A 26,373-nucleotide genomic window follows, 5' to 3' on the forward strand; every position below is an offset into this window, starting at 1 on the left:
ACAGGCTTATCTGTGACTCCTTTTTTACACATCAGTGGTCATATGTAAGATATTATGACCCGCCCTGCGGTAAACCGCCAAGGGTTCTTGTGATCTACTTGTGTGCAGGATAAGACTACATTTGGGTAGTTACCCGCCCGGGCTTTTGACATTAAGTCGCCAGGGCGTATGTTGTTTAAACTCTATGCAGGATTTGCAGAACTATGACTTATATAAATGTTTAAGTCCAAGCTCATCATTAAAATCGATGCTTCAAAATGATTATCCGTTCTCGATTTTCTCAAAGGCTATAAGCCGCCGGGTTATAAAAATTCCGGCTTACAATGGAGGCGTATTAAATTGCCATCGGCCAAGAGCCGCCGGGTATTTAAACTCCAGATTTACTTATCAACATATGAGGTATTCAAAGTCGCTTTGGCGCAATGGCTATTATTTTATAAATGGATATGATTTATTCTACAATGGAAGGAATAGTCCCGAGTCGCTGCAGGCTTACGACCTGGCACTTGGGGGCTACATTATTCAAATTGATATTACATCGAATATGCAAGTCCCATGTTACTGCCAGCATGTACCATGGCACTTGGGGGCTAATGCAAAGTTATTTTTTGCTCAACTTATTGAAGACCCGACTCATCACATTGTAATGAGCTGGCCCTTGGGGGCTACCAATTGCTCCTGTCAAAAATTCAAGGTACACAAGCATTAATCCATTATATTGAACGGTCTACTATTCAGTTGGTAGAGTACAAAGCTCTTAACCTTGTGGATGTGGGTTCAAGCCCCATGGTGGAGATTATATTATATAATGATATTATCCATAAATTATATACAAAGTCCCAGCTCAGTATTATCTTACTAAGCCGGCCCTTGGGGGCTACACATTGCTGGTCTAGTTTACATGATTATATTTACAAAGTCCCTGCTCATTATTGCATAATGACCCGGCCCTTGGGGGCTACACTGGTTCAAGTTTTTATGAGCATAAGGCAATTACAAGTCCCAGGTTGCTGCAAGCATGACAACCCGGCACTTGGGGGCTACATATATGGAATATTCAGTTTATGACTAATGATTAAGATGAATAACTCGGATTTCTTCAAGGTTGCATTACTAATATTGAAGCAAGTCTTAAGTTATCACTATGTTCTCCTCTTAAGACTTGGGGGCTACAGGTGATATACATATAAGGGGGAAAAATCTTCAAATTCTCAGTTTTGAGAAGATCAAGTTGACCCGGTGTTTGCAACAATCATGATCCGGTGTCACCAACAGTTATGACCCGGTGCTATCAATATTTACAAGCCGTCAATTTTGGTTATAATAAACCGGCAAGTTTTACCTCTTCAAGCCGGCTGAAAGTCAGATGAGTATTTCAAAACCAATATCTTTTAAGCCGGTGCTTCGGAAGCCGATTCAAGTGAATTATTTCTTACAATATTTCTCTACAAGAGACCAATGCCAGCAAATTGACTCTGAAGCTGGCCTATTGACCCGGATATTCCAGGAGAAAATGTCAAGGACTTAAGGATGATCAGGTGCCGGCTTACAAGAATATTTAACCCGGAGCACAACCTGTCAAATTTGTTCTTCAATTAATGCAGGATCAGTTTAACATGGATAAATCCAAATTAAACTGGGGGCTAATGTCGGGGATATACCCCACGGTATGACCCGGCCGGGAGTATGACCCGGCCGGACTTGGTGCTTCATCGTAACCCGATGGAGGATTGGCGACTCATGAGCCTGGCGACTTAATGATGGCCCCGACGGTGGGTCAGACAGAAGAGTAGGCCCAAGGCCCAGAAGGCCGGCTCATGTTATGGTGGGCCGGTTTATGAGGAAAGGCATAAGGAATATTCTCCTACCAAGGAAGTAAGACCCGGACTTGTATTCAGCTTGTAAGAAAAGATAGACTAGTCTTAGTCCAACTAGGACTCCGCATGTAACCCGCCCCTCTAACTTATATAAGGAGGGGCAGGGCACCCCAAAGAGGGACAGACAAGACAGAAACAATCTCTAGGGCTAGACACCGAGAGCCGGTTCCCGGCGACTCTCCCATGATCATAATGAGACCTAGCCTCAAACAGCATGTAGGGTTGTTACCGGATGATGTTTCCCGGGGCCCGAAGCTGTCTAAATCCTCGTCTTGTGTTGCGTCTCTCGATTCCGCTCAACCCCTCTCAAGCTACTACATAAATGCATTGGCCTCGCGACTAAGTCCTCACACTAAGGACATCTGCCGTGACAATACCACGACAGATTGGATGAGCCCCCAATCGTTCCCCATTGCCTTCGCCCACGCTGCATCTACATGCCTTTGAAGTAGGGGTCGACGAGTTTGCGCTCGTCGAACTCGGCTTTGATGCGGTCCCAATAGGTCTCGATGCTCTAGTTTGTGCCGGTGGTCGGGTCGAGGCAGACGACTTTCCACGCTTCGGCGAGGCACTCGTCCTCTTTGGACGCCCACTTGATGCGCGGCTCGCCGGTCCTGGTCGCCCCCTTCTTTTTCTTCCGTTTCCTCGCCAGAGCAGGCGCCGGTTCCTCCTCCTCCTCCTCGTCCTCCTCCTCCTCCGGCTTCGGCTCCAGCTTCTCCTCGCCGTACTCGAGCTCGTTGTCCATGTCGCCGTGCACTGTGTCGTCCTAGGTAGTAAACCCGGGGGACGCGGCGACGGCGGCCGAGCCAGCCGTGATGATGTCCTCCATGTCGGCTTCGGCCGCGTCGACGTCGCCGAGATGCGACGTGGAAGCTTGAGAGAAGGGCAGCGCGCCACGGCGGAGAGGGGTGTCGGGGAGGATGCGTACGCCGGCGAGGAGTAGTTGTACGGGGGGTACTGCACACCGGCGAAGGCGGGCGAGGGCTGTTGGGGATCGTAGCAGAATTTTAAAATTTTCTACGCATCACCAAGATCCATCTATGGAGTATACTAGCAATGAGGGAAAGGAGTGCATCTACATACCCTTGTAGATCGCGAGCGGAAGCGTTCTAATGAACGGGGTTGATGGAGTCGTACTCGCCGTGATCCAAATCACCGATGACCGAGTGCCGAACGGACGGCACCTCCGCGTTCAACACACGTACGGAGCAGCGACGTCTCCTCCTTCTTGATCCAGCAAGGGGGAAGGAGAGGTTGATGGAGATCCAGCAGCACGACGGCGTGGTGGTGGAAGTAGCGGGGTCTCGGCAGGGCTTCGCCAAGCTTCTGCGAGAGGGAGAGGTGTTGCAGGGGAAGAGGGAGGCGCCAGGGGCTGTGGTACTGCTGCCCTCCCTCCCCCCTACTATTTATAGGACCCCTGGGGGGCGCCGGCCCTGGGAGATCAGATCTCCAAGGGGGGGCGGCGGCCAAGGGGGAAGGGGGGTGGCTTCCCCCCAAGCCAAGTGGGGCGCCCCCCACCCCTAGGGTTTCCAACCCTAGGCGCAGGGGGAGGCCCAAGGGGGGGCGCCCCAGCCCACTAAGGGCTGGTTCCCTTCCCACTTCAGCCCATGGGGCCCTCCGGGATAGGTGGCCCCACCCGGTGGACCCCCGGGACCCTTCCGGTGGTCCCGGTACAATACCGATAACCCCCGAAACTTTCCCGGTGGCCGAAACTGGACTTCCTATATATAATTCTTCACCTCCGGACCATTCCGGAACTCCTCGTGACGTCCGGGATCTCATACGGGACTCCGAACAACTTTCGGGTTTCCGCATACTAATATCTCTACAACCCTAGCGTCACCGAACCTTAAGTGTGTAGACCCTACGGGTTCGGGAGACATGCAGACATGACCGAGACGCCTCTCCGGTCAATAACCAACAGCGGGATCTGGATACCCATGTTGGCTCCTACATGTTCCACGATGATCTCATCGGATAAACCACGATGTCGAGGATTCAATCAATCCCGTATACAATTCCCTTTGTCATTCGGTACGTTACTTGCCCGAGATTCGATCGTCGGTATCCCAATACCTTGTTCAATCTCGTTACCGGCAAGTCACTTTACTCGTACCGTAATGCATGATCCCGTGGCTAACTCCTTAGTCACATTGAGCTCATTATGATGATGCATTACTGAGTGGGCCCAGAGATACCTCTCCGTCATACGGAGTGACAAATCCCAGTCTCGATCCATGACAACCCAACAGACACTTTCGGAGATACCCGTAGTGCACCTTTATAGTCACCCAGTTACGTTGTGACGTTTGGCACACCCAAAGCACTCCTACGGCATCCGGGAGTTGCACGATCTCATGGTCTAAGGAAATGATACTTGACATGGAAAAGCTCTAGCAAACGAACTACACGATCTTTTGTGCTATGCTTAGGATTGGGTCTTGTCCATCACATCATTCTCCTAATGATGTGATCCCGTTATCAATGACATCCAATGTCCATAGTCAGGAAACCATGACTAACTGTTGATCAACGAGCTAGTCAACTAGAGGCTTACTAGGGACACGTTGTGGTCTATGTATTCACACATGTATTACGATTTCCGGATAACACAATTATAGCATGAACAATAGACAATTATCATGAACAAGGAAACATAATAATAACCATTTATTATTGCCTCTAGGGCATATTTCCAACAGTCTCCCACTTGCACTAGAGTCAATAATCTAGTTACATTGTGATGAATCGAACACCCATAGCGTTCTGGTGTTGATCATGTTTTGCTCTAGGGAGAGGTTGTTGGAAATATGCCCTAGAGGCAATAATAAATTGGTTATTATTATATTTCTTGTTCACGATAATCGTTTATTATCCATGCTGCAATTGTATTGATAGGAAACTCAGATACATGTGTGGATACATAGACAACACCATGTCCCTAGTAAGCCTCTAGTTGACTAGCTCGTTGATCAATAGATGGTTACGGTTTCCTGACCATGGACATTGGATGTCGTTGATAACGGGATCACATCATTAGGAGAATGATGTGATGGACAAGACCCAATCCTAAGCCTAGCACAAGATCGTGTAGTTCGTTTGCTCAGAGCTTTTCTAATGTCAAGTATCAGTTCCTTAGACCATGAGATTGTGCAACTCCCGGATACCGTAGGAATGCTTTGGGTGTACCAAACGTTCTGGTGTGCAACTCCCTATATATAGTTGAGGTTTGGGGCTGCCCAAGAAACGAGAACGTCTCTCTTTCGGCGCAGCCCTACCCCTGTCCCTCCTCCTCTCCCGCGGTGCTTGGCGAAGCCCTGCGGGATTGCCACGCTCCTCCATCACCACCACGCCGTCGTGCTGCTGCTGGATGGAGTCTTCCCCAACCTCTCCCTCTCTCCTTGCTGGATCAAGGCGTGGGAGACGTCACCGGGCTGCGCGTGTGTTGAACGCGGAGGCACCGTTCTTCGGTGCTTAGATCGGAATCAACCGCGATCTGAATCGCTACGAGTACGACTCCCTCATCCACGTTCTTGCAACGCTTCCGCATCGCGATCTACAAGGGTATGTAGATGCACTCCCCTTCCCTTCGTTGCTAGATTACTCCATAGATTGATCTTGGTGATGCGTAGAAAATTTTGAATTTCTGCTACGTTCCCCAACAGTGGCATCATGAGCTAGGTCTATGCGTAGTTTCTATGCACGAGTAGAACACAAAGTAGTTGTGGGCGTAGATGTTGCCAATTCTTCTTGCCGTTACTAGTCTTATCTTGTTTCAGCGGCATTGTGGGATGAAGCGGCCCGGACCGACCTTACACGTACGCTTACGTGAGACAGGTTCCACCGACTGACATGCACTAGTTGCATAAGGTGGCTGGCGGGTGTCTGTCTCTCCCACTTTAGTCAGAACGGATTCGATGAAAAGGGTCCTTATGAAGGGTAAATAGAAATTGGCATATCACGTTGTGGTTTTACGTAGGTAAGAAACGTTCTTGCTAGAAACCTATACAAGCCACGTAATAACTTGCAACAACGATTAGAGGACGTCTAACTTGTTTTTGCAGCATGTGCTATGTGATGTGATATGGCCAGAAGATGTGATGAATGATATATGTGATGTATGAGATTGATCATATTCTTGTAATAGGAATCACGACTTGCATGTCGATGAGTATGACAACCGGCAGGAGCCATAGGAGTTGTCTTTATTTTTTGTATGACCTGCGTGTCATTGAATAACGCCATGTAAATTACTTTACTTTATTGCTAAGCGCGTTAGCCATACAAGTAGAAGTAATCATTGGCGTGACAACTTCATGAAGACACAATGATGGAGATCATGGTGTCATGCCGGTGACAAAGATGATCATGGTGCCCCGAAGATGGAGATCAAAGGAGCAAAATGATATTGGCCATATCATGTCACTATTTGATTGCATGTGATGTTTATCATGTTATGCATCTTATTTGCTTAGAACGACAGTAGTAAGTAAGATGATCCCTTATAATAATTTCAAGAAAGTGTTCCCCCTAACTGTGCACCGTTGCGAAGGTTCGTTGTTTTGAAGCACCACGTGATGATCGGGTGTGATAGATTCTAACGTTCGAATACAACGGGTGTTGACGAGCCTAGCATGTACAGACATGGCCTCGGAACACATGCGGAACACTTAGGTTGACTTGACGAGCCTAGCATGTACAGACATGGCCTCGGAACACAAGAGACCGAAAGGTCGAACATGAGTCGTATAGTAGATACGATCAACATGGAGATGTTCACCGATGATGACTAGTCCGTCTCACGTGATGATCGGACACGGCCTAGTTTGACTCGGATCATGTATCACTTAGATGACTAGAGGGATGTCTGTCTGAGTGGGAGTTCATTAATCAGATGAACTTCATTATCATGAACATAGTCAAAAGGTCTTTGCAAATTATGTCATACGCTTTAGTTCTATGGTTTAAGATATGTTCCTAGAGAAAATTTAGTTGAAAGTTGGTAGCAATTATGCGGACTGGGTCCGTAAACTGAGGATTGTCCTCATTGCTGCACAGAAGGCTTATGTCCTTAATGCACCGCTCGGTGTGCTAAACCTCAGCGTCGTCTGTAGATGTTGCGAAACATCTGACATACACGTTTTGATGACTACGTGATAGTTCAGTGCGTAATACTAACGGTTTAGAATTGTGGCACCAAAGACGGTTTTTGAAACGTCGCAGAACATATGAGATGTTCCGAAGACTGAAATTGGGATTTCGGACTAGTGCCCGCGTCAAGAGGTATGAGACCTCTGACAAGTTTCTTAAGCCTGCAAACTAAGGGAGAAAGGCTCAATCGTTGAGCATGTGCTCAGATTGTCTGAATACCACAATCGCTTGAATCGAGTGGGAGTTAATCTCCCAGATGAGAAAGTGATGGTTCTCCATAGTCACTGCCACCAAGCTAGTAGAGCTTCGTGATGAACTATAATATATCAGGGATAGTTATGATGATCCTTGAGCTATTCGCGATGTTTGACACCGCGAAAGTAGAAATCAAGAAGGAGTATCAATTGTTGATGGTTAGTAAAACCACTAGTTTAAGAAGGGCAAGGGTAAAAGGGATACTTCATGAAACAGCAAGTCGTTTGCTGCTCTAGTGAAGAATCCCAAGGTTGAACCCAAACCCGAGACTAAGTGCTTCTGTAATGAGGGGAACGGTCACTGAAGCGGAACTACCCTAGATACTTGGTAGATGAGAAGGCAGGCAAGGTCGACAGAAGTATATTGGATATACATTATATGAATGTGTACTTTACTAGTACTCCTAGCAGCACCATGGTATTAGATACCGGTTCGGTTGCTAAGTGTTAGTAACTCGAAATAAAAGCTGCGGAATAAATGGAGACTAGCTAAAGGCGAGATGACGATGTGTGTTGGAAGTGTTTCCAAGGTTGATGTGATCAAGCATCGCATGCTCCCTCTACCATCGAGATTGGTGTTTGCGTTGAGCATAAACATGATTGGATTATGTTTATCGCAATACGGTTATTCATTTAAGGAGAATAATGGTTACTCTGTTTATTTGAATAATACCTTCAATGGTCTTGCACCTAAAATGAATCTCGATCGTAGTGATACACATGTTCATGCCAAAAGTAATGATAGTACCACATACTTGTGGCACTGCTATTTGAGTCATATTGGGATAAAACGCATGAAGAAGCTCCATGTAGATGGATCTTTGGACTCAGTCGTTTTTGAAAAGATTGAGACATGCGAACCATGTCTATTGGTATATATGCATGAAGAAACTCCATGCAGATGGATCGTTTGGACTCACTTGATTTTGAATCACTTGAGACATGCAAATCATACCACGTGGGCAAGATGACTGAAAGGCCTCGTTTTCAGTAAGATGAAACAAGAGAGCAACTTATTGGAAGTAATACATTTTAATGTATGCAGTCCAATGAGTGCTGAGGCATGCAGTGGATATCGTTATGTTCTTACTTCACAGATGATTTGAGTAGATGCTGAGTGTATTTACTTGATGAAACACAAGTCTGAATTATTGAAAGGTTCAAGTAATTTCAGAGTGAAGTTGAAGATCGTCGTGATAAGAAGATAAAATGTCTGTGATATGATCATAGAGATGAGTATCTGAGTTACGAGTTTGGCACACAATTAAGACATTGTGGAAAGTGTTTCACAATTAATTCCGCCTGGAACACCATAGTGTGATGGTGTGTCCGAACATCATAACTGCACCCTATTGGATATGGTGCATACCATGATGTTTCTTATCAAATTACCACTATCGTTTATGGGTTAGGCATTAGAGACAACCGCATTCACTTTAAATAGGGCACCACGCAATTCCGTTGAGACGACACCGTTTAGAGAAACCTAAGTTGTCGTTTCTTAAAAGTTTGAGGCTGCGATGCTTATGTGAAAAAGTTTCAGGCTGATAAGCTCGAACCCAAAGCGGATAAATGCATCTTCATAGAATACCCAAAACAGTTTACCTCCTATTTCAGATCTGGAAGCAAAAGTGATTGTTTCTAGAAACGGGTCCTTTCTCGAGGAAAAGTTTCTCTCGAAAGAATTGAGTGGGAGGATGGTGGAGACTTGATGAGGTTATTGAACCATAACTTCAACTAGTGTGTAGCAAGGTACAGGAAGTTGTTCCTATGGCACCTACACCAATTGAAGTGGAAGCTTATGATAGTGATCATGAAACTTCGGATCAAGTCACTACCAAACCTCATAGGACGACGAGGATGCGCAATACTTCAGAGTAGTACGTGATCCTGTCTTGGAAGTCATGTTGTTGGACAACGATCAACCTATGAGCTATGGAGAAGCGAGGGTGGGCCCATATTCCGACAAATGGTTAGAAGCCATGAAATCCAAGATAAATGGAACTTTGAGAAGAAGACGGACGTGGACGGTAATGTTACCGTCTATGAAGCTCGACTTGTGGCAAAGAGTATTTCCACAAGTTCAAGGAGTTGACTACGATGAGTTTTTCCCATCCGTAGCGATGCTTAAGTCCGTCGGAATCATGTTAGCATTAGCTGCATTTATGAAATCTGGCAGATGGATGTCAAAACAAGTTTCCTTACCAGTTTTCGTAAGGAAAGGTTGTATGTGATACAATCAGAAAGGTTTTGTCCATCCTAAGGATGCTAAAAGGTATGCTAGCTCCAGCGATCCTTCTAAGGACTGGAGTAAGCATCTCGGAGTTGGAATGTACGCTTTGATGAGATGATCAAAGATTTTGGGTTTATACAAAGTTTATGAGAAACTTGTATTTGCAATAAAGTGAGTGGGAGCGCTACAACATTTCTGATAAGTATATGTGAATGACATATTGTTGATCCGAAATGATGTAAAATTTCTGGAAAGCATAAAGGGTTGTTTGAAAGGAGTTTTTCAAAGGAAGACCTGGATAGAGCTGCTTACATATTGGGCATCAAGATCCATAGAGATAGATCAAGACGCCCGATGATACTTTCAAAGAACGCACACCTTGACATGATTTTGAAAGAGTTCAAAATAGATCAGCAAAGAAGGAGTTCTTGGCTGTGTTACAAGGTGTGAGTATTGAGTAAGACTCAAGACCTGACCACAACAGAAGAGAGAGAAAGGACGAAGGTCGTCCCCTATGCTTTAGACGTAGGCTCTATAGTATGCTATGTTGTGTACCGCACATGTAGTGTGCCTTGCCATGAGTTGGTCAAGGGGTACAATAGTGATCCGGGAATGGATCACATGACAGCGGTCGAACTTATCCTTAGTATCTAGTGGACTAAGGAATTTTCTCGATTATGGAGGTGAAAAGGAGTTCGTCGTAAAGGGTTACGTCGATGTGAACTTTGACACTAATCCGGATGGCTCTGAGTAGTAAACCGGATTCGTATAGTAGAGCAGTTATTTGAAATGGCTCCAAATAGCGCGTGGTAGCAACCACAAGATGACATAGATATTCGTAAAGCACACACGGATCTGAAGGGTTCAGACCCGTTGACTAAATAACCTCTCTCACAAGCATAACATGATCAAACCAGAACTCATTGATTGCTAATCACATAGAGATGTGAACTAGATTGTTGACTCTAGTAAACTCTTTGGATGTTGGTCACATGGTGATGTGACCTATGAGTGTTAATCACATGGTGATGTGGACTAGATTATTGACTCTAGTGCAAGTGGGAGACTGTTGGAAATATGCCCTAGAGGCAATAATAAATTGGTTATTATTATATTTCTTGTTCACGATAATCGTTTATTATCCATGCTGCAATTGTATTGATAGGAAACTCAGATACATGTGTGGATACATAGACAACACCATGTCCCTAGTAAGCCTCTAGTTGACTAGCTCGTTGATCAATAGATGGTTACGGTTTCCTGGCCATGGACATTGGATGTCGTTGATAACGGGATCACATCATTAGGAGAATGATGTGATGGACAAGACCCAATCCGAAGCCTAGCACAAGATCGTGTAGTTCGTTTGCTCAGAGCTTTTCTAATGTCAAGTATCAGTTCCTTAGACCATGAGATTGTGCAACTCCCGGATACCGTAGGAATGCTTTGGGTGTACCAAACGTCACAACGTAACTGGGTGGCTATAAAGGTGCACTACAGGTATCTCCGAAAGTGTCTGTTGGGTTGGCATGAATCGAGACTGGGATTTGTCACTCCGTGTAAACGGAGAGGTATCTCTGGGCCCACTCGGTAGGACATCATCATAATGTGCACAATGTGACCAAGGAGTTGATCACGGGATGATGTGAGTTACGGAACGAGTAAAGAGACTTGCCGGTAACGAGATTGAACAAGGTATCGGGATACCGACGATCGAATCTCGGGCAAGTAACATACCGATGGACAAAGGGAATTGCATACGGGATTGATTGAATCCCCGACATCGTGGTTCATCCGATGAGATCATCGTGGAACATGTGGGAGCCAACATGGGTATCCAGATCCCGCTGTTGGTTATTGACCGGAGAACGTCTCGGTCATGTCTGCATGGTTCCCGAACCCGTAGGGTCTACACACTTAAGGTTCGATGACGCTAGGGTTATAGGGAAAGTATGTACGTGGTTACCGAATGTTGTTCGGAGTCCCAGATGAGATCCCGGACGTCACGAGGAGTTCCGGAATGGTCCGGAGGTAAAGATTTATATATGGGAAGTCCTGTTTTGGTCACCGGAAAAGTTTCGGGTGATATCGGTAATGTACCGGGACCACCGGGAGGGTCCCGGGGGTCCACCAAGTGGGGCCACCAGCCCCAGAAGGCTGCGTGGGCCAAGTGTGGGAGGGGACCAGCCCCAGGTGGGCTGGTGCGCCCCCCCACCAAGGCCCAAGCGCATGGGAGAGTGGGAGGGGGCAAACCCTAGGTCCAGATGGGCCTTAAGGCCCACCCTAGTGGCGCCCCCCCCTCTCCTCCCCTTGGCTGCCCCCCTTAGATGGGATCTAGGGCTGGCCGCCTCCCCTTGGGGTGGGAACCCTAGAGGGGGCACAGCCCCCTCCCCCCCTTATATATAGTTGAGGTTTGGGGCTGCCCAAGAAACGAGAACGTCTCTCTTTCGGCGCAGCCCTACCCCTCTCCCTCCTCCTCCTCTCCCGCGGTGCTTGGCGAAGCCCTGCGGGATTGCCACGCTCCTCCATCACCACCACGCCGTCGTGCTGCTGCTGGATGGAGTCTTCCCCAACCTCTCCCTCTCTCCTTGCTGGATCAAGGCGTGGGAGACGTCACCGGGCTGCACGTGTGTTGAACGCGGAGGCACCGTTCTTCGGTGCTTAGATCGGAATCAACCGTGATCTGAATCGCTACGAGTACGACTCCCTCATCCACGTTCTTGCAACGCTTCCGCATCGCGACCTACAAGGGTATGTGGATGCACTCCCCTTCCCCTCGTTGCTAGATTACTCCATAGATTGATCTTGGTGATGCGTAGAAAATTTTGAATTTCTGCTACGTTCCCCAACAGAGGTTTAGTCAACGGATCTGCTACATTCAGGTCCGTATGTACTTTACAAATATCTATGTCTCCATTTTGAACACTTTCACGAATGGAGTTGAAGCGACGCTTGATATGCCTGGTCTTCCTGTGAAACCTGGGCTCCTTGGCAAGGGCAATAGCTCCAGTGTTGTCACAGAAGAGAGTCATCGGGCCCGACGCATTGGGAATCACCCCTAGGTCGGTAATGAACTCCTTTATCCAGACTGCTTCTTGCGCTGCCTCTGAGGCCGCCATGTACTCCGCTTCACATGTAGATCCCGCCACGACGCTTTGCTTGCAACTGCACCAGCTTACTGCCCCTCCATTCAAAATATACACGTATCCAGTTTGTGACTTCGAGTCATCCAGATCTGTGTCGAAGCTAGCGTCGACGTAACCCTTTACGATGAGCTCTTCGTCACCTCCATAAACGAGAAACATATCCTTAGTCCTCTTCAGGTACTTCAGGATATTCTTGACCGCTGTCTAGTGTTCCATGCCGGGATTACTTTGGTACCTTCCTACCAAACTTACGGCAAGGTTTACATCAGGTCTGGTACACAGCATGGCATACATAATGGATCCTACGGCCGAGGCATAGGGGATGACACTCATCTTTTCTCTATCTTCTGCCGTGGTCGGGCATTGAGCCGTGCTCAATTGCACACCTTGCAATACAGGCAAGAACCCCTTCTTGGACTGATCCATATTGAACTTCTTCAATATCTTGTCAAGGTATGTACTCTGTGAAAGACCAATGAGGCGTCTTGATCTATCTCTATAGATCTTGATGCCTAATATATAAGCAGCTTCTCCAAGGTCCTTCGTTGAAAAACACTTATTCAAATAGGCCTTTATACTTTCCAAGAATTCTATATCATTTCCCATCAATAGTATGTCATCCACATATAATATGAGAAATGCTATAGAGCTCCCACTCACTTTCTTGTAAACACATGCTTCTCCATAAGTCTGTGTAAACCCAAACGCTTTGATCATCTCATCAAAACGAATGTTCCAACTCCGAGATGCTTGCACTAGCCCATAGATTGAGCGCTGGAGCTTGCATACTTTGTCAGCATTCTTAGGATCGACAAAACCTTCCGGCTGCATCATATACAATTCTTCCTTAAGAAAGCCGTTAAGGAATGCCGTTTTGACGTCCATTTGCCATATCTCATAATCATAGAATGCGGCAATTGCTAACATGATTCGGACGGACTTCAGCTTCGCTACGGGTGAGAAAGTCTCATCATAGTCAACCCCTTGAACTTGTCGATAACCCTTAGCGACAAGTCGAGCCTTATAGATGGTCACATTACCATCCGCGTCTGTCTTCTTCTTAAAGATCCATTTATTTTCTATGGCTCGCCGATCATCGGGCAAGTCAGTCAAAGTCCATACTTCGTTTTCATACATGGATCCTATCTCAGATTTCATGGCTTCTAGCCATTTGTCGGTATCCGGGCCCGCCATCACTTCTTCATAGTTCTAAGGTTCACCGTTGTCTAACAACATGATTTCCAGGACAGGGTTGCCGTACCACTCTGGTGCGGAACGTGTCCTTGTGGACCTACGAAGTTCAGTAGTAACTTGATCCGAAGCTTCATGATCATCATCATTAACTTCCTCCCTAGTCGGTGCAGGCACCACAGGAACATCTTCCCGCGCTGCGCTACTTTCCGGTTCGGAAGGGGTGACTATCACCTCATCAAGTTCCACTTTCCTCCCACTCAATTCTTTCGAGAGAAACTCTTTCTCCAGAAAGGACCCGTTCTTGGCAACAAAGATCTTGCCTTCGGATCTGAGGTAGAAGGTATACCCAATGGTTTCCTTAGGGTATCCTATGAAGACGCATTTTTTCGACTTGGGTTCGAGCTTTTCAGGTTGAAGTTTCTTGACATAAGCATCGCATCCCCAAACTTTTAGAAACGACAGCTTAGGTTTCTTCCGAAACCATAATTCATACGGTGTCGTCTCAACGGATTTCGACGGAGCCCTATTTAAAGTGAATGCGGCAGTCTCTAAAGCATAGCCCCAAAATGAGAGCGGTAGATCGGTAAGAGACATCATAGATCGCACCATATCCAATAGAGTGCGATTACGACGTTCGGATACACCGTTTCGCTGAGGTGTTCCAGGCAGCGTGAGTTGTGAAACGATACCACATTTCCTTAAGTGTGTGCCAATCGTGACTTAAATATTCTCCACCACGATCTGATCGTAAGAATTTTATTTTCCTGTCACGTTGATTCTCAACCTCATTCTGAAATTCCTTGAACTTTTCAAAGGTTTCAGACTTGTGTTTCATTAGGTAGACATACCCATATCTACTTAAATCATCAGTGAGAGTGAGAACATAACGATAGCCACCACGAGCCTCAACACTCATTGGACTGCACACATCAGTATGTATGATTTCCAATAAGTTGGTTTCTCGCTCCATTGTTCCGGAGAACGGAGTCTTGGTCATCTTACCCATGAGGCATGGTTCGCACGTGTCAAATGATTCGTAATCAAGAGACTCCAAAAGTCCATCTGCATGGAGCTTCTTCATGCGTTTGACACCAATGTGACCAAGGCGGCAGTGCCACAAGTATGTGGGACTATCGTTATCAACTTTACATCTTTTGGTATTCACACTATGAATATGTGTAACATCACGTTCGAGATTCATCAAGAATAAACCATTGACCAGCGGAGCATGACCATAAAACATATCTCTCATATAAATAGAACAACCATTATTCTCGGATTTAAATGAGTAGCCATCTCGAATTAAACGAGATCCAGATACAATGTTCATGCTCAAAGCTGGCACTAAATAACAATTATTGAGGTTTAAAACTAATCCCGTAGGTAAATGCAGAGGTAGCGTGCCGACGGCGATCACATCGACCTTGGAACCATTCCCGACGCGCATCGTCACCTCGTCCTTCGCCAGTCTCCGCTTATTCCGCAGCTCTTGTTTTGAGTTACAAATATGAGCAACCGCACCGGTATCAAATACCCAGGAGCTACTACGAGTACTGGTAAGGTACACATCAATTACATGTATATCACATATACCTTTGGTGTTGTCGGCCTTCTTGTCCGCTAAGTATTTGGGGCAGTTCCGCTTCCAGTGACCACTTCCCTTGCAATAAAAGCACTCAGTCTCAGGCTTGGGTCCATTCCTTGGCTTCTTCCCGATAACTGGCTTACCGGGCGCGGCAACTCCCTTGCCGTCTTTCTTGAAGTTCTTATTACCCTTGCCTTTCTTGAACTTAGTGGTTTTATTCACCATCAACACTTGATGTTCTTTTCTGATCTCCACCTCCGCTGATTTCAGCATTGAATATACCTCGGGAATGGTCTTTCCATCCCCTGCATATTGAAGTTCATCACAAAGCTCTTGTAGCTTGGTGGAAGCGACTGAAGGATTCTGTCAATGACCGCGTCATCCGGGAGATTAACTCCCAGCTGAGACAAGCGGTTGTGTAACCCAGACATTCTGAGTATGTGCTCACTAACAGAACTATTTTCCTCCATTTTACAGCTGAAGAACTTGTCGGAGACTTCATATCTCTCGACCCGGGCATGAGCTTGGAAAACCATTTTCAGCTCTACGAACATCTCATATGCTCCATGTTTCTCAAAACGCTTTTGGAGACCCGGTTCTAAGCTGTAAAGCATGCCGCACTGAACGAGGGAGTAATCATCAGCACGTGATTGCCAAGCGTTCATAACATCTTGGTTCTCTGGGATGGGTGCATCACCTAGCGGTGCTTCTAGGACATAATCTTTCTTGGCAGCTATGAGGATGATCCTCAGGTTCCGGACCCAGTCCGTATAGTTGCTGCCATCATCTTTTAGCTTGGTTTTCTCTAGGAACGCGTTGAAGTTGAGGGCAACGTGGGCCATTTGATCTACAAGACATATTGTAAAGTTTTTAGACTAAGTTCATGATAATTAAGTTCATCTAATCAAATTATTCAATGAACTCCCACTCAGATAGACATCCCTCTAGTCATCTAAGTGAAACATGATCCGAGTTAACTAGGCCGTGTCCCATCATCACGTGAAACAGACTAGTCAAGATCGGTGAACATCTCCATGTTGATCGTATCTTCTATACGACTCATGCTCGACCTTTCGGTCCTCCGTGTTCCGAGGCCATGTCTGTACATGCTAGGCTCGTCAAGTCAACCTAAGTGTATTGCGTGTGTTCCGAGGCCATGTCTGTACATGCTAGGCTCGTCAACACCCATTGTATGCGAACGTTAGAATCTATCACACCCGATCATCACGTGGTGCTTCGAAACAACGAACCTTCGCAACGGTGCACAGTTAGGGGGAACGCTTTCTTGAAATTATTATAAGGGATCATCTTACTTACTACCGTCGTTCTAAGCAAATAAGATGCAAAACATGATAAACATCACATGCAATCAAATAGTGACATGATATGGCCAATATCATTTTTCTCCTTTGATCTCCATCTTCGGGGCACCATGATCATCTTCGTCACCGGCATGACACCATGATCTCCATCATTGTGTCTTCATGAAGTTGTCACACCAACGATTACTTCTACTTCTATGGCTAACGCGTTTAGCAATAAAGTAAAGTAATCTACATGGCGTTGTTCAATGACACGTAGGTCATACAAAAAATAAAGACAACTCCTATGGCTCCTGCCGGTTGTCATACTCATCGACATGCAAGTCGTGATTCCTATTACAAGAATATGATCAATCTCATACATCACATATATCATTCATCACATCTTCTGGCCATATCACATCACAAGGCACTTGCTGCAAAAACAAGTTAGACGTCCTCTAATTGTTGTTGCAAGTTTTTACGTGGCTTGTATAGGTTTCTAGCAAGAACGTTTCTTACCTACGTAAAACCACAACGTGATATGCCAATTTCTATTTACCCTTCATAAGGACCCTTTTCATCGAATCCGTTCCGACTAAAGTGGGAGAGACAAACACCCGCTAGCCACCTTATGCAACTAGTGCATGTCAGTCGGTGGAACCTGTCTCACGTAAGCGTACGTGTAAGGTCGGTCCGGGCCGCTTCATCCCACAATACCGCCGAAACAAGATAAGACTAGTAGTGGCAAGAAAATTGACAACATCTACACCCACAACTGCTTTGTGTTCTACTCGTGCATAGTAACTACGCATAGGCCTGGCTCATGATGCCACTGTTGGGGATCGTAGCAGAATTTTAAAATTTTCTACGCATCACCAAGATCCATCTATGGAGTATACTAGCAACGAGGGAAAGGAGTGCATCTACGTACCCTTGTAGATCGCGAGCGGAAGCGTTCTAATGAACGGGGTTGATGGAGTCGTACTCGTCGTGATCCAAATCACCGATGACCGAGTGCCGAACGGACGGCACCTCCGCGTTCAACACATGTACGGAGCAGCGACGTATCCTCCTTCTTGATCCAGCAAGGGGGAAGGAGAGGTTGATGGAGATCCAGCAGCACGACGGCGTGGTGGTGGAAGTAGCGGGGTCTCGGCAGGGCTTCGCCAAGCTTCTGCGAGAGGGAGAGGTGTTGCAGGGGAAGAGGGAGGCGCCAGGGGCTGTGGTACTGCTGCCCTCCCTCCCCCCTACTATTTATAGGACCCCTGGGGGGCGCCGGCCCTGGGAGATCAGATCTCCAAGGGGGGCGGCGGCCAAGGGGGAAGGGGGGTGGCTTCCCCCCAAGCCAAGTGGGGCGCCCCCCACCCCTAGGGTTTCCAACCCTAGGCGCAGGGGGAGGCCCAAGGGGGGGCGCCCCAGCCCACTAAGGGCTGGTTCCCTTCCCACTTCAGCCCATGGGGCCCTCCGGGATAGGTGGCCCCACCCGGTGGACCCCCGGGACCCTTCCGGTGGTCCCGGTACAATACCGATAACCCCCGAAACTTTCCCGGTGGCCGAAACTGGACTTCCTATATATAATTCTTCACCTCCGGACCATTCCGGAACTCCTCGTGACGTCCGGGATCTCATACGGGACTCCGAACAACTTTCGGGTTTCCGCATACTAATATCTCTACAACCCTAGCGTCACCGAACCTTAAGTGTGTAGACCCTACGGGTTCGGGAGACATGCAGACATGACCGAGACGCCTCTCCGGTCAATAACCAACAGCGGGATCTGGATACCCATGTTGGCTCCTACATGTTCCACGATGATCTCATCGGATGAACCACGATGTCGAGGATTCAATCAATCCCGTATACAATTCCCTTTGTCAATCGGTACGTTACTTGCCCGAGATTCGATCGTCGGTATCCCAATACCTTGTTCAATCTCATTACCGGCAAGTCACTTTACTCGTACCGTAATGCATGATCCCGTGGCTAACTCCTTAGTCACATTGAGCTCATTATGATGATGCATTACTGAGTGGGCCCAGAGATACCTCTCCGTCATATGGAGTGACAAATCCCAGTCTCGATCCGTGCCAACCCAACAGACACTTTCGGAGATACCCGTAGTGCACCTTTATAGTCACCCAGTTACGTTGTGACGTTTGGCACACCCAAAGCACTCCTACGGCATCCGGGAGTTGCACGATCTCATGGTCTAAGGAAATGATACTTGACATGGAAAAGCTCTAGCAAACGAACTACACGATCTTTTGTGCTATGCTTAGGATTGGGTCTTGTCCATCACATCATTCTCCTAATGATGTGATCCCATTATCAATGACATCCAATGTCCATAGTCAGGAAACCATGACTATCTGTTGATCAACGAGCTAGTCAACTAGAGGCTTACTAGGGACACGTTGTGGTCTATGTATTCACACATGTATTACGATTTCCGGATAACACAATTATAGCATGAACAATAGACAATTATCATGAACAAGGAAACATAATAATAACCATTTATTATTGCCTCTAGGGCATATTTCCAACAAGGGCGTGCCAGGTGACCATGGGGAAAGGTGATGTTGGGGTTGAACCCGCCATGCGCGTCACCATCGGCATAGCCCGGCGACGGCGTGCAGCCCCAGGGTTGCGGCGACGACGAGAAACCGGCCGGAGAACCGACGCTTTGCTGGCTCCAGGGCGCGTACGGGCCGTGGCCGCCGGACGGGTTCATCATCACGCGAGCCGCCTCTGCCTGCTTTGCCGCCATCGCAGCCGCGAGCCGCGCTGTCCCGAGCCTTCTTGGCGTTGGCCCTGTTCCACCGGTCGATGGTGACAGCCTCCCGGCGCTGAACTTCAGTCCTCCAGTCGGTGTTGGACATGCCCAGGGGCTTGGACGGCGGCGCCCTCGGCTTCCTCTGCTTTGGCTGAGTGATGGCGTCGGTTGCAGCCGTCGTGACGCGGGGGATCACGTACTAATTCGGCGGCATGGCGGCCGGCTGGGAGGGGAGGGAGGAGGAGAATGGCGGGAGGAGTGGAGAGAATGGGAGGGAAAGCGGGAAGAAACGGCGGGAAAAAACCCTCCTCTCGCCGACGGAGCGGGCCCACGCCCCTTTTCGCTTGTGCCGGCGCCCCCAGGTGCCCCCAGCGCGCCGAGTTCGGCTCGGGCGCGCCGGCTATTATTTCGGCCCAATCCGGCGAAAAACTGACTCCTGGGGGCGCAACTGGGTCGATTTTCGCCCGCTGGCGCTAAAAATTCGCCTGGGGAGGGCCTGTTGGGGCGCAGCTGGAGATGCTCTAAACGTATGTTTTACCGCGCCGTTTTTACTTATGAAACTAATTCTACTTTTTCTTTCAAAGGTTATTATTTAGGGTAAAGCTTACCTTCTACCGGTCGATCGCGCGCGCCTGTCCGCCGGCTCCGCGGCCATCTGATCTATGTTTTATCAGATGGTCGAGAGCACTCCCGTTTCCGCTAGAGGCGTGTCTGTTTCCTGCAACTCACCTCTTGTTTCAAGACAGCCATGAAGGAAATATGCCCTAGAGGCAATAATAAAGTTATTATTTATTTCCTTATATCATGATGAATGTTTATTATTCATGCTAGAATTGTATTAACCGGAAACATAATACATGTGTGAATACATAGACAAACAGAGTGTCACTAGTATGCCTCTACTTGACTAGCTCGTTGATCAAAGATGGTTATGTTTCCTAGCCATAGACATGAGTTGTCATTTGATTAACGGGATCACATCATTAGGAGAATGATGTGATTGACTTGACCCATTCCGTTAGCTTAGCACACGATCGTTTAGTATTCTGCTATTGCTTTCTTCATGACTTATACATGTTCCTATGACTATGAGATTATGCAACTCCCGTTTACCAGAGGAACACTTTGTGTGCTACCAAACGTCACAACGTAACTGGGTGATTATAAAGGTGCTCTATAGGTGTCTCCGAATGTACTTGTTGGGTTGGCGTATTTCGAGATTAGGATTTGTCACTCCGATTGTCGGAGAGGTATCTCTAGGCCCACTCGGTAATGCACATCACTATAAGCCTTGCAAGCATTGCAACTAATGAGTTAGTTGCGGGATGATGTATTACGGAATGAGTAAAGAGACTTGCCGATAACGAGATTGAACTAGGTATTGAGATACCGACGATCGAATCTCGGGCAAGTAACATACCGATGACAAAAGGAACAACGTATGTTGCTATGCGGTCTGACCGACAAAGATCTTCGTAGAATATGTGGGAGCCAATATGAGCATCCAGGTTCCGCTATTGGTTATTGACCGAAGACGTGTCTCAGTCATGTCTACATAGTTCTCGAACCCGTAGGGTCCGCACGCTTAAAGTTCGATGACGGTTATATTATGAGTTTATGTGATTTGATGTACCGAAGATAGTTCGGAGTCCCGGATGAGATTGGGGACATGACGAGGAGTCTCGAAATGGTCGAGACGTAAAGATCGATATATTGGACGACTATATTCGGACATCGGAAAGGTTCCAAGTGATTCGGGTATTTTTCGGAGTACCGGAGAGTTACGGGAATTCGCCGGGGAGTATATGGGCCTTATTGGGCTACAGGGGAAAGAGAGAGGAGAGGCTGCGCGCCCCCCCAAGGCCTAGTCCGAATTGGACTAAGGGGGAGGGGCTGCGCCCCCTCCTTCCTTCTCTTCTCTTTCCCCTTTCCTTGACTCCTACTCCTACTACTTGGAAGGGGGGGAATCCTACTCCCGGTGGGAGTAGGACTCCTCCTAGGGCGCGCCATAGAGAGGGCCGACCCTCCCCCTCCTCCACTCCTTTATATACGGGGAGGGGGCACCCCTTGGAGACACAACAATTGATCTCTTGATCTCTTAGCCGTGTGCGGTGCCCCCCTCCATCATAATCCACCTCGATTATATCGTAGCGGTGCTTAGGCGAAGCCCTGCATCGGTAGAACATCATCATCGTCACCACGCCGTCGTGCTGGCGGAACTCTCCCTCAAAGCTCGGCTGGATCGGAGTTCGAGGGACGTCATCGAGTTGAACGTGTGCAGAACTCGGAGGTGCCGTGCGTTCGGTACTTGATCGGTCGGATCGTGAAGACGTACGACTACATCAACCGCGTTGTGCTAACGCTTCCGCTTTCGTTCTACGAGGGTACGTGGACACACTCTCCCCTCTCGTTGCTATGCATCATCATGATCTTGCGTGTGCGTAGGAATTTTTTTGAAATTACTACGTTCCCCAACAAGCCATTCCTGCAACTCACCTCTTGTTTCAGGACAACCATTCCTACAACTGGATAACAGAAGGGGGTTTCATCCCGCAGCAGCGTGGGCTTGTGTGGCTGGGAGTGTGAGCGGCTGAATTTGGGAGGGCGGCGGACGCGGCGGCGCAAGGCGTTGGGCAATCGGGGCTTATCCAACGCGGTGGCGTCGAGGACTGGCTCAGGATCGGTGGTGGCCGGCGACTACTCAAGCAGGCACGGTTCAGAGATCCCTTCTCCCATTTTCTTGCCGAAGTGGCGATGGTGGTGCTCCCTGCTATTTCTCTTGTTTCTGCAACAGAGCATTTGTTGCGGGAAGTAACGAGTGGCATGTGGCCTTGTTTCCGCAACAGAGTGTTTGTTGCGGGAAGTAACGAGTGGGCATGCGGTCTTGTTTCTGAAACATAGCGTTTGTTGCGGGAAGTAACGAGTGGGCATGCGGTCTTGTTTCTGCACCAAAGCGTTTGTTGCGGGAAGTAATGAGTGGGCATGCAGTCTTGTTTCTGCAACAGAGCGTTTGTTGCAGGAAGTAACAGTGGGCGTATGCGGGGCGCGGACACTACATCGGACGGCTATCAGCTCGGGCATCCAACGCCCATCAAGGCGGCTGATAATATGTAAACATCGGCCGGCGGACGTGTAGCAGCGCCCTATTATTTATGGCAACAAAAAAACCCGCGCATACTGCATAGTCGGTCGGGCAACCGGGGAACCCCACTTTTGCTATTGAGCTAGCCATAGGACTATCTTTCTGGTTTTGGGAAGGTTTCATTTTGTTTCTTCTTTTTCTTCTACCGGTTTCTTTCTTTTTCTCCATCGTTATTTTTCATTTTTCTTTTATTTTTCATTTTTTATTTACTTATTTCAGGAAAAGATATTCTCAAATTTCTGAATATTTTCCAAAATTTTGGGACATACTTGAATTGATGACAATTTATCTAATTTGTTAAAAAATTAAATTCATGAATATTTTTTTGTATCCATGAACAATTTTGAAATTCACAAACGCTTATAACCCATGAACATTTTTTATTATTTTCACCAATTTTAAAACTCGTGAGCATTTTTCACAACTCATGAATATATTTTTCATATTCATGAACAATAATTAAATTAACAAAGATTATTTCAATTCATGAATGTTTCTTAAAACTGGTGATTATTTTTCGAAATGAAAAAAAATCCTGCCTATTTTTAGAAAACATTCAAAGTATTAAATAGAATAACCGGATGAAATAAGATAATTCGGCTGAAAACCAAACAAGGATCATCAACAATACGCATGGGGTGTTGACATGCACATTTGACCGTAAATCTATTTTATTAAAAAAAATTGAAATCATTTTAATAGAAAAATGACCAAAATAAAGAGTCGGTTGATAAATCAGCCAAGAAAAAACTCACCAGCGGAGTATGCGCATAGCGATACATAGACCGCGGCGTGTCGATTTTAACACTATCATGTGGGACACATGACCAGATCAGACAGTTGCAGGTGAGGTCTCCAAATTTATGATTTTAATTGGGGAACATATTTCAATTCGTAGACATTTATTCTAATTTCTGAACATTTTAAAATTCAAGAAAAAACATATTGGTGAACAATTTTTAATCCGTGAAATTTTTAGCCATTTAAAAATATTCATGTTTCTTCTAGAACTCACAGTTTTTAGAATTCATGAATATAATTTTCATGTTCATGAACAATTTAAGAATTTGTGAAGTTTATTTAAATTCGTGAACATTTTAAAATAATGTACAGGAGCGCCGCATCGAACAAAGAAGAAATTCAGAAAAGAAAAACCCAAAAGGTGTTTGTCACGGTGAAGGATGAGAATCCTATTTGACAAAACAGAACCATTTACCACATATGGCTCTTTTCATTATGCATACCAGGATGGTATTCTTTATGTGTTGGCATCTATTGTTGGATCTTAATGTGATGTCATCTAGTGTTGGAGGCAACTAGCATTGTGACATATGTGTGATCGAGTTGGAGAAGACGAATAGATTTATTTTTTACACGGTGGTAAAATCACCTTAGTACTGACACCTGTCTTTCTTGTTGCGGGGTAAACTCGCCTGACTGACACCTGTCATAGTGCTGTTTTTACGGCTGCAGTGCCATCTGAATATTTCCTTTGAGCCTGGGGAGCACCAAAAATAATCCTCCCGCTGATTCAAGTATCAAGCAGTGGTAATTTGGTAGTAATAACAAAACAGAAAAGGAGAAGGATTCATGCAGCCCGTGAGGGTCCGTGGCGGGTCGACAACGCATTGCATGCAGGTTGATGCATCAGATCAAGCGTGAGGGACCGAGCGAGGTAGGAGCTGGCCGTAGCCATATCTCTTCTCTTTACTGAAAGTGGCGCCGTCGTGTCGCCGTCCTCATCTCATGTTTGCGTCAGTTCACTTCACAGGAAGTGGATCCTGATTCCTGATTTGAATGCGGATGTGAGCTAGCGAGGAGGCCGGTTTCTTCTTCTTCTTCGTTGCACGACGAAATTCAGATTATTCTCCATCTCTTGTAAACCCATATCGTAAGAGTAAGATGGCCTCAGTTTAGAGCATGAGGTCCTTGTGTAGGCAAAGCAAGCCATGCATGTGCAAACGTGAAACTGAAATTCTTATCCTTGTAGCACAAAGATGACAATTTCAGGCAAGAAATTAGGCGAACAATCTCGTCATTTTTGCACACGAGGGGGCACAGAGTCAGGCGGCTTATTCTCTAGTTACTCTGCTGCTACTAGCATCAGAAGGCACTGATCCAGGATTCAGAACATACGAACCGAAAGCTTCAAACAACTACTGGAAAAAGTAGTGCCATGCCGGTGATGAGCACGCCGACACGTACGGCTGATACAGTTGATCGCCAGCACCGATCAGTCCACGAAGGAGCCGTCCAGCTTGCGGACCTGCACCTTGAGCTCGTGGTCCTCGCCGCCGCGGAGCGCGCGGAAGAAGCAGGTGTCGCCGACGGTGAGGCGGTTGTCCACCAGGAACTGGTGCCACCCGTACCTGAAGGACGACCGGGTCTTGCCGCCCGCCCGGTTGGTGTGCTTCAGGGTCACCGGCCACGACTTGCCGCTCATCCGCAGCACCACCTTGCTCCTCTCCGCGTACCCGTGCGCCTCATGGAACTCCAGCGGCACGTTCTGCACCCAAATGATCCGGCCCGAAATTAGTTGCTACTCCCTCCGTTCCAAATTATTCATCGTGGTTTTAGTTTAAATTTGAAGTAAAACCACGACGAGTAATTTGGAACGGAGGGAGAGGAAGTACTAGCACATAATTAAGGATGCGTGACGGGTAATGATCCAGCCCGAATGCTAGCTCTCACCAGATACTGCTGCTGCTTCTCCAGGAAGTGGCAGCCGCTCAGCCTGACCGTGAACTGCGACGTCGGAGCCTCGTCGACCTCCGTCTCCGCCGAGCCGCTGCCGTCGTTGCTGCTCCCGCTGCCTGGCCAGATGCAACAGAGTTCTCTTCAATTTTTGCTTACCAATCGTTGCGAAGCGAGACGGGGGACGGAGGAGAGCAAGAAGAGGCGCGTACTGGCATCGTCGTCGCGCTGGTAGTGCCTGCGGCACATGCTCACGTCGAACACCTTGACGGTGAGCACGGCGTCGCCGTCGAAGCTGAACAGGAGGATGTAGCCGAGCCGCAGGTCGTGCGCGCGGGCGAACTGCTCCCAGCCGCGCCCTAGGTACATGTGGCCGTCGGCGTCCAGCACCACCTTCACGTCCCACAGGCTGTGGCGCCCGCTGCCGGCCTCCCGCAGCTTCACTTCCCGGGGCTCACGTCCGGCGAGCACCTTGGCGAACTTGTCCGGCATCCTCTGCGACGTGGATGAGCACCTTAAGCAGCGGTGGAAGTCGAAGTGTTGAACCAACCAAACCCGGGGTTCAGTGACCAAACATCACGGTGTAGAACCCCAAAACGTAAATAAATCTAATAATTGTGCGACTAGGGTGTGTATGTAAATCCGTACCAGTTTCTTCAAGGAATTGGAGAGCATGATCATGAAGAACTCGAAACCTGACAAGTCACTGGGAAAGGCCCTCTCCTCTTCCATGGTAGCAAAACCCTCTTCTTCTTCTTCGTCCTCCTCCTCCTTGCCTCTGCCCTCTCTTCCCAGATGTGAAGGAGTCATAAGCAACGACATAACAGACAGATTCCTCCTGCTTTAGTCACGTGTGGAAAGACGGCACCAAAATCTTTTGCTTGTTGGGCTACTTGAGGAACGTCTCCAGCCCTTACGTGTCGAGCTCCACGAGCTCCAGTGGTGGGCTGCCTATATATTGTGAGCTCCTAATTAACTGCCCTAGCAACAAAAGGGCATAATCAAACATCAGAGGCG

At 47.4% G+C, this 26,373-nt stretch overlaps 1 protein-coding gene across 1 annotated transcript; it reads right to left on the reverse strand.

Moving 5' to 3' along the window:
- Positions 1-24,680: 24,680 nt before the first annotated feature.
- Positions 24,681-26,345, reverse strand: LOC109733616 (B3 domain-containing protein Os03g0212300-like). Its single transcript, XM_020292842.4, has 4 exons — positions 26,005-26,345; positions 25,569-25,851; positions 25,354-25,475; positions 24,681-25,168 (listed from the first exon to the last, which is right to left on the reverse strand). The coding sequence occupies exons 1-4, from the start codon at positions 26,176-26,178 to the stop codon at positions 24,896-24,898; spliced, it is 852 nt and encodes a 283-aa protein (XP_020148431.1). The 5' UTR covers positions 26,179-26,345; the 3' UTR covers positions 24,681-24,895.
- Between the last annotated feature and the right edge of the window lie 28 nt (positions 26,346-26,373).

The sequence above is a fragment of the Aegilops tauschii genome, chromosome 4, assembly GCF_002575655.3.
Source record: "Aegilops tauschii subsp. strangulata cultivar AL8/78 chromosome 4, Aet v6.0, whole genome shotgun sequence".
NCBI classification, from domain to species: domain Eukaryota; kingdom Viridiplantae; phylum Streptophyta; class Magnoliopsida; order Poales; family Poaceae; genus Aegilops; species Aegilops tauschii.